This window comes from Hoplias malabaricus, chromosome 6 (assembly GCF_029633855.1).
Source record: "Hoplias malabaricus isolate fHopMal1 chromosome 6, fHopMal1.hap1, whole genome shotgun sequence".
Taxonomy (NCBI): domain Eukaryota; kingdom Metazoa; phylum Chordata; class Actinopteri; order Characiformes; family Erythrinidae; genus Hoplias; species Hoplias malabaricus.
The window spans coordinates 51040845-51053721 of NC_089805.1; the positions used below are offsets into that span (position 1 = coordinate 51040845).

A 12877-nucleotide genomic window follows, 5' to 3' on the forward strand; every position below is an offset into this window, starting at 1 on the left:
GCTTTAAGTTCAAATTAAATTAAATTAAAGATAAACATATGTAATCCTGTAAGTTAAAGTTCCTCATTTACTTCGTTTTACTGTTTATCTTCACACACACACACATGCAGTCTCTCTCTCTCTCTCTCTCTCTCTCTCTCTCTCACGCACACACACACACACACACACACACACACACAGAATTATCTATATCTATATCATATATCATATTTTTCTTCAGTAAAGGTTTGTTTGCCGCGTCAAACTGATAGTAATGCTCTTCACAAAAAGGGTTTTATTTCTGCTGAACTGAACCTGTATGCAGCTGCACTGCCAAATATCTGTTTTGACTTTGGGGCAGAATGTAATTTGTATTAGTACATCACATAATGAATTTTGTCTTTCTGCTCGTAGCTTCACTAACAAAGGCTTTTATTCACTCTCACAAAACATACTCAACACAGTATGAAATTATAAAACATGTTCTGGTGGGTGTAATCTCTAACAGCCAGCAACAAAACATCTGCTCATATTTAGGCCAAAGTTGGCGTTGTCTTGTTCCAGCTTAAACCCTGCGGCGGTTCCAAACTGCATGTAATCTGCATAGCACCAGTACAGCTGAATCTCATCAGGCTCCCTATTCCCTACATTGGCCACTAGATACATTATGGGAATATTTATTTTACAGTCAGTTACTTGGTTATATAGTCTTTAGTATGATTATACAAAACATTACATTAAACACAAAGGCACTATTTAAGTGTAGAAAACTCCATGACCTAGATAACACAGGTGGCAGCTGCACTTACCCAGCCCTGTTACTTATGCACTACTGAAGATGCTAGCCTATGGACACTTTTCTAAAAGCAGATTCCCTCAAATCGAGCCTTGTACATAATGCACAATATCTCGATACACTGGTCTGTACAATCTCTATCAGTTTACACTGTAAGAGTTGTTTTGTCTTAAGTTAACAGTAGATACTCACCAGGAGTTGGTCGAATCACTTAGTCATGGTCCCGCAGAGCCGCACTCCCTTCTCCCTCTATCACAGAGCCGCCTTGTTCCACCGCCGCACCTTCCTTCTCCCCCTCCTCCAAATAAGCAGAGTCTCCAAGACAAGCCTTCACTCGACTGTACACAGACTCCCTATCTGGCCGAGTTCAACTACAACGGCTTGGTGTTGCCCCTTTCTTCAGCCATGTGTTGCTTTTGTGGTGTAATACAGGTAGATATCCTGTGGGTAAAAACTGGGTGCTACTCACGTGCTGTTGGGAATTACTCTGAGAGTCGGCCCCTCGCTCCTCATAATTGCAATTAGCCGTTTCTCTCTGAGATCCACATGAGTGGAGACTCAAAAATGGCTGTTTTTGTTTAGAATTTGTGAAAAGCGGCACGCTACAAAAAGACTTGTTACGCACGTGCGCCGTTGCAAATAAATGGAACACTCCAAATGGAAATGACTTTACACAGCACCATCCTGACCAGAAGTGTAGACCACAGAATCGAGAGAAAGGCCCATAAAGGTAGTCTCATTAGCGTTAGTCCAGGACCAGAGGACGTTAACTCTCTGCCGTAGTTACCACCAAACAAAGCTGTGGTGTCATAACCAGCTGTAACTCCAGAGTCAGTCAGTTAATGCTCAGTAGCATTAACGCTAGTGTCTCTGTTTCCCCAAAAATGCAGTCGGAAAATGGAGATAAGTTTTCTATTTCATTTTTCTGTGAAATACATTAAAAGTAAAAAAACACATCCATCATGTTCAGAAACGCTGTGAGTCCAGTCACAACACAAGGAAGATTTTTTTGGAGGGCCCTGAAAGCTGCTGCACCAGAATAATTCCAGCATAAAACATGCGTTGTTAGAGACAGTAGAACCTGACTTAAGTAGTGTGAGAGCTAAAGGATACTCAAGGAATCGTTTGCCGTTCCTCAGCTTGCCACACCAGCAGAACCCCTTAAGGAGCTTTGAGGAACTTAAGATCATTTACAAGGTTCTTTGAGGAACTGTTTTATTTAAAATGATCTGAAATCTTTTCATGTTCTTCAGGGAGCAATTTTTAAGCTCTTAGGTTCTTCAAAGAACTTTAGCTTATTTTGGGTTATTTCAAGGCTACTACTATTATTTCTGCTAAAAATACTAAATAAATGAAAAATAAATAAGATAAAATTTATTAGATTAAGATAAAAAGAGGAGAAGAGAACTGTCTGAGGATCCTCTGGGAAAACATCTTGTGGACAGATGAGACCTTTTTGGTAAAGACAAGGCATCATGAAATCTGAAGATTACCAAAGGATTTTGGGTGGCAATGTAGGGCCCTGTGTCAGAAACCTAGGTTTGTTTCCTGGTCATGGGTCTTCCATCAGGACAATGACCCAAAACATACTTCAAAAAGTACCCAGAAATAGATGGAAACATCATGCTGGAGAGGTCTTGAGTGACCAGTAATGAGTCCGGATAATACATACTGTCGGGAGGCACCCTTCAAATATAAGAGACCTGGAATGGTTTGTAAAAGAAGTGTGGTCCAAACTTCCAGTCGAGAAGTGTAAGGAACTTGTTGAGGGTTATAGGAAGTGATTGATTTCAGTTATTTATCCAAAGGGTGCACAACCAAATATTAAGTTGAGAGTAAAAATTATTTTGTCCAGCCCATTTTTGGAGTTTTGTGAGAAATTATATCAATTTTGGTTTTTTTCCACTCTGTGTTTTGTATTGTTCCAATGCACACAAAGGAAATAAATATGTCTATAATAAAATAATATTCTGAGAGAAATACTTCATTCATTTCATAAAGTATACTGTATATACTTTACACATTTAAAGAAAGTTGGGACACCTATTGTAATTGGTTAAATTGCTTTAATTTTTATTGATCAGATAACCACACAAAGAATTTTTCACTGACAAACCTGATGGTATTTTGGAAATATAAAAAACAGTGTATTTAATGCCAAACTCAAAAAAAGTTAATAACTAAAGATAAGACAGAAAAGTTAATACATTTAACACTACTCTGGGAGGTTCCACAGTTAGCAGCTTAACTGGTGACAAGTGATGTCATCAAGACTGAGAATAAAAAGAGCATCCACCAAAGACTTAGTCTTTGCAAGCAAAGTTGGGTCACGGTTCAAATCTTAGGGCCAAACTTTGTGAGAGAATTCTCACTCAATTCAAAGTGCCAAAATTCACCATCTAAGTTTTAAAATACCATGAAAAGTTTCAATGAGTCATGGGAAATCTCAGTGTGTAAAGATCAAAGGTGGATCCCACTGTAGAATGTGTGACCATCGAGCCCTCAGGTGGGACTGTTGGAGGAGCTGTCATGCTAACATGATGGATGTAGCCACATGGGCTCTGGAGTACAAATGATTGTCACTGAACACAGTCCACTGCCTCATCAAGAAGTCTGTTTTAGTCTGTTTCAGATGTAAATTTAAAAATATGTCACTTAAATAAAGCTTAATAATAGTATCTCCTCCTTGGATCACCACCTTAACGTAGTGGAGGGGTTTGCGTGCCTGCGTGAGCCTAGGAGTTATGTTGTCGGGGGCAATAGTCCCTGGTAGGGTCTCCCAAGGCAAATTGGTCCTAGGTGATGGGCCAGACAAAGAGTGATCCATAAAGACACGGATGAACAAGATACAAGCATGGACACAGCCTCCCTTGCCCGGAGCAGGGTTACCGGGGCCTCACCCTGGAGCCAGGCCTGGGGGAGGGGCTCCTTGGCGAGCGCCTGGTGGCCGGACTTTCACCTATGGGTTCCGGCCCGGCTTAGCTCGAAGGAGATACATGGGTCCACTCTCCCATGGGCCCACCACCTGTGGGAGAGGTAGTAATCCGGGTCTGGTGCATTGTGGATTGGGTGGCGGTCGGGGTCGGGGGCCCTGGCGTTCTGATCCTCGGTTACTGAAACTGGCTTTTGGAACATGGAACGTAACCTCTCTGGTGGGAAAAGAGCCTGAGCTGGTGCGCAAGGTTGAGAGGTACCGGCTAGATATAGTTGGGCTCACCTCGACACACAGTATTGGCTCTGGAACCAATCTCCTTGAGAGAGGCTGGATGCTCTTTCACTCTGGAGTTGCCCAGGGTGAGAGATGTAAGGCAGGAGTGGGCTTACTCATAGCCACCCGGCTTAGCGCCTGTACGTTGGGGTTTACCCCAGTGGACGAGAGGGTAATTTCCCTGCGCCTTCGGGTTGGGGAAAGGGCTCTGACTGTTGTTTGTGCTTATGCACTGAACAGCAGTTCAGAGTACCATGCCTTCTTGCTGGAGAACACTCATTCTGGGGACTCCATTGTTCTGCTGGGGGACTTCAACGCTCACGTGGGTAATGACAGTGAGACCTGGAGGGGCGTGATTGGGAGGAACGGCCCCGCTGATCTGAACCCGAGTGGTGTTCAGTTATTGGATTTCTATGCCCATCACAGTTTGTCCATTACGGACACCATGTTCAAGGATAAGGGTGTCCAAAAGTACACCTGGCATCAAGATACCCTAGGCCGCATTTCGATGATCGACTTTAAAGTCGTATCATCGGACCTGCGGCCATATGTTCTGGACACTCGGGTGAAGAGAGGCGCTGAGCTGTCAACTGATCACCACCTTGTGGTGGTGGTGGCGGGGGGGGATGCCGGACAGACCTGGCAGGCCCAAATGTGTGCTGAGGGTTTGCTGGGAACGTTTGGCAGAGGAACCTGTCAGAAAGATCTTCAACTCCCACATCCAGCAGAGCTTCGACTGCATCCCGGGGGAGGCTGGTGACATTGAGTTCGAGTGGGCCATGTTCTGGACCTCCATTGTTGAGGCGGCTGAACGGAGCTGTGGCTGCAAGGTTGTCGGTGCCTGTCGGGGTGGCAATCCCCGCACTCGGTGGTGGACACCCTGGGTGAGGGGGGCTGTCAAGCCTAAGAAAGAGTCGTATCGAGCCTGGTTGGCTCAGGGGACTCCGGAGGCAGCCGACAGGTACCGAGGAGCCAAGCGTCTATCACTGGGGCTGAAGTGGCCAAGGTGGTAGGGAAACTCCTTGGCGGTAGGGCCCCGGGGGTGGATGAGGTTCACCCCAGGTTCCTCAAGGCTCTGGATGTTGTGGGGCTGTCCTGGTTGACACGTCTTTGCAACATTGCGTGGACATTGGGGGCAGTGCCTCTGGACTGGCAGATTGGGGTGGTGGTTCCCCTTTTTAAAAAGGGGGATCGGAGGGTGTGTTCCAACTATAGGGGGATCACACTTCTCAGCCTCCCCGGTAAGGTCTATGCGGGGGTACTGGAGAAGAGAGTCCGACTGATAGTTGAACCTCGGATCCAGGAGGAACAATGCGGATTCCGCCCCGGTCGTGGAACACAGGGCCAGCTCCTTACCCTCGCTAGGATCCTGGAGGGTGCATGGGAGTTTGCTCAACCAGTCTACATGTGTTTTGTGGATCTGGAGAAGACATTTGACCGTGTCCCTCGGGGTATTCTGTGGGGGGTGCTCAGGGAGTATGGGGTACTGGGCTCTTTGTTTACGAGCTATCCAGTCCCTGTACAAACAGAGCAGGAGTCTGGTTCGTATGGCTGGCAGTAAGTCCGACTGGTTTCCAGTCTGAGTTGGACTCCGTCAGGGCTGCTCGTTGTCATCGGTTCTGTTCACAATTTTTATGGACAGAATTTCTCGGCGTAGCCAAGTGGCAGAGGGTGTCCGGTTTGGGCTCTGAAACCGATCTCTAGGTGGTGATCAGCTCAGCACCTCTCTTCACCGGAAAGTCAGAGTGGTGGAAGGTGTCCGGATTGTAGGTCTCAGAATTCCATGTCTGCTTTTTGCAGATGATGTGGTCTTGTTGGCTTCATCGAGCCGGGACCTCCAGCTCTTGCTGGACCAGTTTGCAGCCGAGTGTGAAGCGGTAGGGATGAGGATCAGCACCTCCAAGTCCGAGTCCATGGTACTCAGTCGGAAAAGGGTGGAGTGCTCTCTCCAGGTTGGAAGTGAGATCCTGCCTCAAGTGGAGGAGTTTAAATACCTCGAGGTCTTGTTCACGAGTGAGGGAAAGATGGAGCGTGAGATTGACAGGGGGATCGGTGCAGCGTCAGCAGTAATGCGGGCTCTGTACCGGTCCGTTGTGGTGAAGAGAGAGCTGAGCAGAAAAGCAAAGCTCTCGATTTACCGTTCAATCTACGTCCCAACCCTCACCTATGGTCACGAGCTTTGGGTAGTGACCGAAAGAACGAGATCGCGGGTATGAGCGGCTGAAATGAGTTTTCTCCGCAGGATGTCTGGACTCTCCCTTAGAGACAGGGTTAGGAGCTCGGACATCCGGAAGAGACTCGGAGTGGAGCTGCTGCTCCTCCACATCGAGAGGAGCCAGTTGAGGTGGTTCGGGCATTTGGTCTGGATGCCTCCTGGACGCCTTCCTGGAGAGGTGTTCCGGGCATGTCCAACGGGGAGGAGGCCCCGGGGAAGACCAAGAACACGCTGGAGAGACTACATGTCTGGGAGTGGGTGGCTGGGGAGAGGGAGGTCTGGGTTTCTTTGCTCCGACCGCTTCCCCCGCGACCCGGACCCGGATAAGCGGTGGATAATGGATGGATGGATGGATGGAGTTACTGCTGCAGCTTTGTAGATTGAGGGGACGTGGCTATTGAGCAATGACTGGTTAATAATGGCTGTGAGGTGGGGGACCAGAGTAGGTATACAGGCTTTGGTTAGAGGTGTAGGGAGGGGATCAAGACAGCAGGTTGTGGTTTTAGATTTAGAAGTAATTTCAAGAATGAGTGAATCAGTAACCAGCTCAAAAGCAGAGAAGAAAAGAGGGGGTTCCAGAGGGAGAAGGGCTGACTACCAGGGAGAGAATGTATAGGTTGCAGGAGTGGTGTGTGAGTCAATAATTTGAGTTATTTTATGTTCAAAGAACTTACGAAAAGAGTCACAGAGTTCAAGAAGGGGCTACAATGCTGATAGGGTGTTTAAAGAGCTTTGAGACAGTTAAATCCAACTGATCACGTGTGGAGTGACATCAAAAATGCTGAAGGATTTCATTCATTTTCCTTCATTTAACCAGGAAAGAATCTCACTGAGATTAAAAATCTCTCTTACAGGAGAGTCCTGGCCAAGACAGGCAGCAGCACATACAATGTTTCCACCAACACCACAGACCACAGAATCTCTAATAAGCTATTTAAGACATTTACAATCCATTTTGCTCAATTCCAATGTCTGAAGAATGCTTTTTAAAACATTAGTGGCACTAAGTCATGTACTTTAAATACTTTCTTTACCAAATATAAGTCTGATGGTGCAGCCTGACCAAAAGCTTGTTTTTCTATTTCAGTACGTACTGTGGAAACCTTAAGAAGATACAATGATTGAGAGTGTAATATCCATTACTTTTTTGATGTGAAGAATGCAGAACTGTGTAATGTACTCCAATCAGGTTGGGCTGGAATATCTGTTTGAAGGTGTCAGATGTTAATTGACTACCAACAGCCAAACAGACGTAAAGCATCTGATTCATTCATTCATTATCTGTAACAGCTTATCCAATTCAGGGAATCATTGGGTGCAAGGCAGGGAATACACCCTGGAGGGAGCGCCAGTGCTTCACAGGTCAACACAGACACACACACACACACCTACGGACACTTTGGAGTCAGACATAAAGCAGTTATCAGGAATAAAGGTAAAACAATCAAATGCTAGTTCAGTGATTAACAAAACAGCTACATCTTTGTAAACATCTCTGTAGCTGTTCAGAATTGATGTCAATGTGCAGCATTACAGCAGAGTGCACTTTCCTGAATCACACACCTGTTCTCTCTACGAAACATTTGAACGACTGAAGACACAGTTGTTCTTCCAATACAGCTTCAGCCATCGTAAGACCATGACTTAAAACATGGCCCACAATTGTTGCCCTAATTTCATCTGGGACAAACCTATGGGCATGGTCTCTCCTTCCTCTTCCTCTGTCTTGTCCCCTCAGTCTTCCACCACCCAGCCTTACCCCTCTTCTCCACTGTTCACCCTGTTCACGGCCTTGTCTTTCCACTGTGAGTCTGTGTGACACTGCAGTGTTTGGTGTCTATATGTATTTGTCAATTGAAGGTTCATGAGATGCACCTCTGAGCTATAGTTGAGAGCTGTTTGATCATTGTTTGATCTAAACCTTCACAAATTCCCCTTCTTCACTGAAAGCAAGGATTCACCTGAGAACAATTTAATCAGTTTAGGAAAAATTACCAAAAATTACCAAAAAGGTTTCATAGAAATGTACAAATGAGGCCTGAGAGATTATGACATGTTCAGCACTTTTGCAGGTAATGACCCAGGCAATGACCTAAAGCCTAAATGTATTGGAGGGTAAGACAATTCAACAGACAATCAGTAGAACACATTTTGATGAACATGACATTAGCAATTGATGAAAACAGCCGACAATTGAACACGACCATTTGCATGAATGTACAAAAGCATTTCCAAAATGAGAAACACAGTGAGAAATGCTATTATGATGTGCACAAGTGACAAGGAGATGTGAAGATTGAATGAACAATTTTGAGAATTTCAATTCTGATCTGAGAAATGAGCCAAATTCACTGAGAAAAACTGTAATCATTTGTGCTACACAACCCTGCCCTGGAAAAGCGGTTACAGACAATGAATGAATGAATTAGTGCTAAACGGTCTTGTCTTTCTCCTCTGTATCATAACGACACGCTCTGTCATTGACCAACAGTAAAGAGCATGAATGTGAATTTGGTCCAGTGTCTTTCAGTAAATCTCCCACACACAGTAATGAAAGTGTGTATTGTTTATATGCACCTCACAGTAAAAATGCAGCCTGTGCATTTTCACTGCCATCAAAAACATTCAGAAATGACTTACAGAGTTACTGATGTACTGACAATGTGGCTAAAGGTGTTGACCGTCCTGTTCATAATCAACCACACAAGGTCTTGTTCTAATGACACTGACATGTTCATTGAGATAGAAACTTCACTCTGGGACGTGATCTAAGGATTCTGAGCATGTTACAGGCATTTGACAGTGATCCAGGGCGTGGTGCTGTTTGTACGAAATGTTGTGAGAAATGCTCCAAAGCGACTGAGAACAAACTGTAACTGTGATGTGTTTAACTTCTTATCTTCATTAAACACAAGCACCTTTACATTGTATTAATCAGAATGACTATATTCTCAATAAGGGAACAGGGTGTTTGTGTAGAAAGGTAGTGTAGTAGGCCTCTGAAACTAAAACTATTAATAAATGTCTGTTTCAACGTCTGAAATCTGTACTACTTTATATTAGAGGATTAATAATTAACACCACTGCGTTCTGTATTAATCTACATTTTGCACAGCACCCCAACTTTTCTGGAAATGGGGTTTATCCATCACTTTGTAAAGAGAAGTCCTGGAGCTTACTGCAAATACATTATTAAAAGAACAGCACGCTACCCCCCAGCTGTAGGACAGGGCTGAATCTACTGTAACTTAGCACCAACAAGTGGATACAGTCAGAAGCAGTGTTCAGAAAAGGCAGTGGAGTTCTCCTGTTTTCAGCCTTCAAAACACTGCCATGTTCAAGTCCATAGAAACCTACTAATGTCTCCAAATTACTGACAAATTTAACAAAACACAAGCCTTTTTCATCAGAAACTTTAATACACACTCTGTGTAGAGGAGGGGTTCACTATCTCTACACCATCAACTCAACCTTCATCTGATCAGGGACACACACACTTCACACACACACACACACACACACACACACACTTCACACACACACACATTCACTCACACACACACACACACACACACACATACACACACACACACACACACACACACACTTCACACACACACACACACATACACACACACACACACACACACACACACACACACACACTTCACACACACACACACACACACTTCACTCACACATACACACACACACACACACACACACACATACACACACAAACACACACACACTTCACACACACACACTTCATACACACACACACACACACACACACACACACATACACACACACTTCACTCACTTTTTTTTTCATTCAATATTTTTTCACACGTTTTACCACCAATGTTTTGACTACACCATAATTCACAAGAACAACTCCAGAATTCTTTGAGGAAACCACTTCAACCTTCGTCAGAGTGTCGACCTGATTAAGATCGTGATGCACCTCTATGATGACAAGCTTATTCACTCCTACATCAACCTGAGAGAGAGAGAGAGAGAGAGAGAGAGAGAGAGAGAGAGAGAGAGAGCGAGAGAGAGAAGGAGAGAGAGAGAGAGAAGGAGAGAGAGAGAAGGATGGTACAGTGTTAGAGAAGTGTTTTACTCTACATCTGTTTACTGTGGAGGAATAAATATGTCATTACTGCAAATAAATAAAAATATAATTGTAATTAAGAAATTAATGAGGGAAAAAAATAAATGATTTTCTAAATAAAAAAAAAAATTATCTCGACTCAGGAAACACACACTGAACATTTACTACATTATTTAATTAAACATAATGAACTCTGACCTCTTTGTTTCTCAACACCACTGTTAATAATGTTCAGAATTAGGGTGAATGCAGTATTCCCCACTTGCCCCTACCACATATGGCACTTTTCCACTGTATGGACCTTATTCGACGAGTAAACACAACGAGTAAACAACGTTTAAGGTCACTGCTGCCATTGCTGTGTTCTCCAAAGCCCACTGTTCCTGCTAGAGACTGGGTTTAGAGGTGACACCCAATACATTTAGTGATAATATCTGATTGTGGAACTCTTCTGAAGGAGAATGAGGCCCTAAATGTAACTAAAGTCCAGCAGCTCCTCTGATATCACTGCAGACTGGTGCAGAGCTGCTACAGAGCGGCGCTAGTCGCCTGGGAATGAAGCGCTGCTCTGTTCTGATGACGTATCAGGGTCTTGAAGGGTCGTCGTAGGGGGAGATTTAACCACTGCACCCTGTAACTCAACCCCAAGGGGAGAGAGGACACTCAGAAACAAGGGGGAGGGGGGAATGGGGAATGGGATTCACCCTAAAGTGAGTACTGCAGCAGCTGGGGTAACTACAGTCTGGGTTACAGTGTAATGTAAAGCTTCCACAAGGGGGCGTTTGTGTTCATGTTCAGTTTGGGTTTGTGTCTCTTAAAAATAACTTTATTATTCCCACTAAAACAGCACAATCTTAACTAGAACCTTTATCTAGAACCTCCTTTCAGCTTGTTCATGTTTTTCTGGGGATTACACATTTATTACCAACAGACAAACCATAATCACGTATAAAAAGTTAAATGTACCTTGATTCTGTAGTTCACTCCTCCAGCAACTTGGGTTTGGTACGTCAGAGCCTCGAAACGAGAAAACTCCTCTCCAAGCTGCTTTTGGACTTCAGGCTGTAGCTGAAATAATAAAAAAAACATTTTACAACTACAGCACAAACAACAGTAAATCAGAATAATATCTCCACAGACTGTCTTCACTTTTAATAACAATAATACTAACAGACCACCTTCACTATAATAATAGTACTGATGATGATGATGATACAGCTTCAGCTTAAAGTCACTGTTCTCAATGCCAAGTGTGGGCTGGAGGGGTCTATGTGGAACTGTTTTGACCTAATCCAGCTTATGAACTGTGCATTAAGAAGGTTTTTCATGCAATTACAACAGTTTATAAACAACCAGATATTGTGCTGTAAGCTGTTTATAAACTCTCATGAGCTTAAGAAGAAGTGTTATCAGTTTAGACCCAGATTAGACACAAGGTATCAACAGTTTTCCGTCAGTGAAATGAATAACACACTGGAACACAGCAGTGGGTTTTAATTCTGACCCTGAGCAGGACAAAGCACTTACAGAAGAATAAATTACAGAGAAGAAAAACATTCACCTTCCTGCAGATCTCATTCACGCTGTCGTCAGCGTTCTTCCACTCTGACCATCCTCCAAGTTGTGGAGTTGTTGGAGCAGACTCTGCGATCGCGAACAAGACAACAACGAGCAGGAGACAGAAGCGAGACGCCATGGTGCTGAGGAGAGTCTTTCAGGAGAAGTGACACCTCTGAGTGAGTGGAGTGTAGTTCTGAGAGTGAGTTCAAACTGCTGTAAAGCTGCTGTATTTCTACCTGCATCTTCATCACTATCACCTTCATCTCTCAGCACAGGAACCAATCAGAAATTAAACCACTCCCTGAGGCAATAATAAGAGACTTGCCTCATTTTCCTGTGAAACCTCTTCCTCCAGATGTTTGGAAAAATACTTGATTTCTTCGTTTTAAACAATTTCTCTGCAGAAAAGATTTCTTTATTTTAATTTTCAGAGGAAAAAACACCTTTAAAACCTTTGCTCTGTTTGTGTGTGTGTGTGTGTGTGTGTGTGTATGTGTGAGTGTGTGCATGTGTGCGTGTGTGTGTGTGTGTGTGTGTGTGTGTATGTGTGAGTGTGTGTAGTTTGCTGATGAGACTATTTTACATTGTCCTGAGCTTTTGAATATATCGAAATGACCCATTTTAATCCATCCACCCATCCATTATCCACCGATTATCAGGGTCGTGGGTGAAGCAGTCGGAGCAAAGAAGCCCAGACCTCCCTCTCCCCAGTCCACCACCGAGTGCGGGGATTGCCACCCCGACAGGCACCGACAACCTTGCAGCCACAACTCCGTTCAGCCGCCCGGACAATGGAGGTCCGGAACATGGCCCATTCGGACTCAATGTCACCGGCCTACCCCGGGATGCAGTCGAAGCTCTGCTGGATATGGGAGTTGAAAATCTTTCAGACAGGTTCTTCTGCCAAATGTTCCCAGCAAACCCTCAGCACAAGTTTATGCCTGCCAGGTCTGTCCGGCATCCTCCCCCCGCCATCTGATCCAACTCACCACCAGGTGGTAA

At 44.4% G+C, this 12877-nt stretch overlaps 2 protein-coding genes across 2 annotated transcripts in view; both read right to left on the minus strand.

Annotated features, from left to right (window-relative positions):
* LOC136699895 (stonustoxin subunit beta-like) overlaps positions 1–12877 on the minus strand; it is a 457886-nt gene that overhangs the window by 199891 nt on the left and 245118 nt on the right. The window lies entirely within an intron of this gene.
* On the minus strand, positions 9902–12067 carry LOC136700179 (cystatin-A-like). The gene is made up of 3 exons (XM_066675452.1): positions 11877–12067; positions 11282–11383; positions 9902–10201 (listed from the first exon to the last, which is right to left on the minus strand). Exons 1-3 carry the CDS (start codon positions 12009–12011, stop codon positions 10034–10036), a joined length of 405 nt encoding a protein of 134 aa, XP_066531549.1. The 5' UTR covers positions 12012–12067; the 3' UTR covers positions 9902–10033.

What these genes read in the sequence shown, in the direction of transcription:
- LOC136700179 (XM_066675452.1), bottom strand. Translation starts at nt 12,011, where the DNA reads ATGGCGTCTCGCTTCTGTCTCCTGCTCGTTGTTGTCTTGTTCGCGATC. An exon ending in TGAATGAGATCTGCAGGAAG is followed by an intron (nt 11,384 to 11,876) that starts GTGAATGTTTTT and finishes TTATTATTTCAG; the next exon opens with CTACAGCCTGAAGTCCAAAA. An exon ending in GAGTGAACTACAGAATCAAG is followed by an intron (nt 10,202 to 11,281) that starts GTACATTTAACT and finishes TCTCTCTCTCAG; the next exon opens with GTTGATGTAGGAGTGAATAA.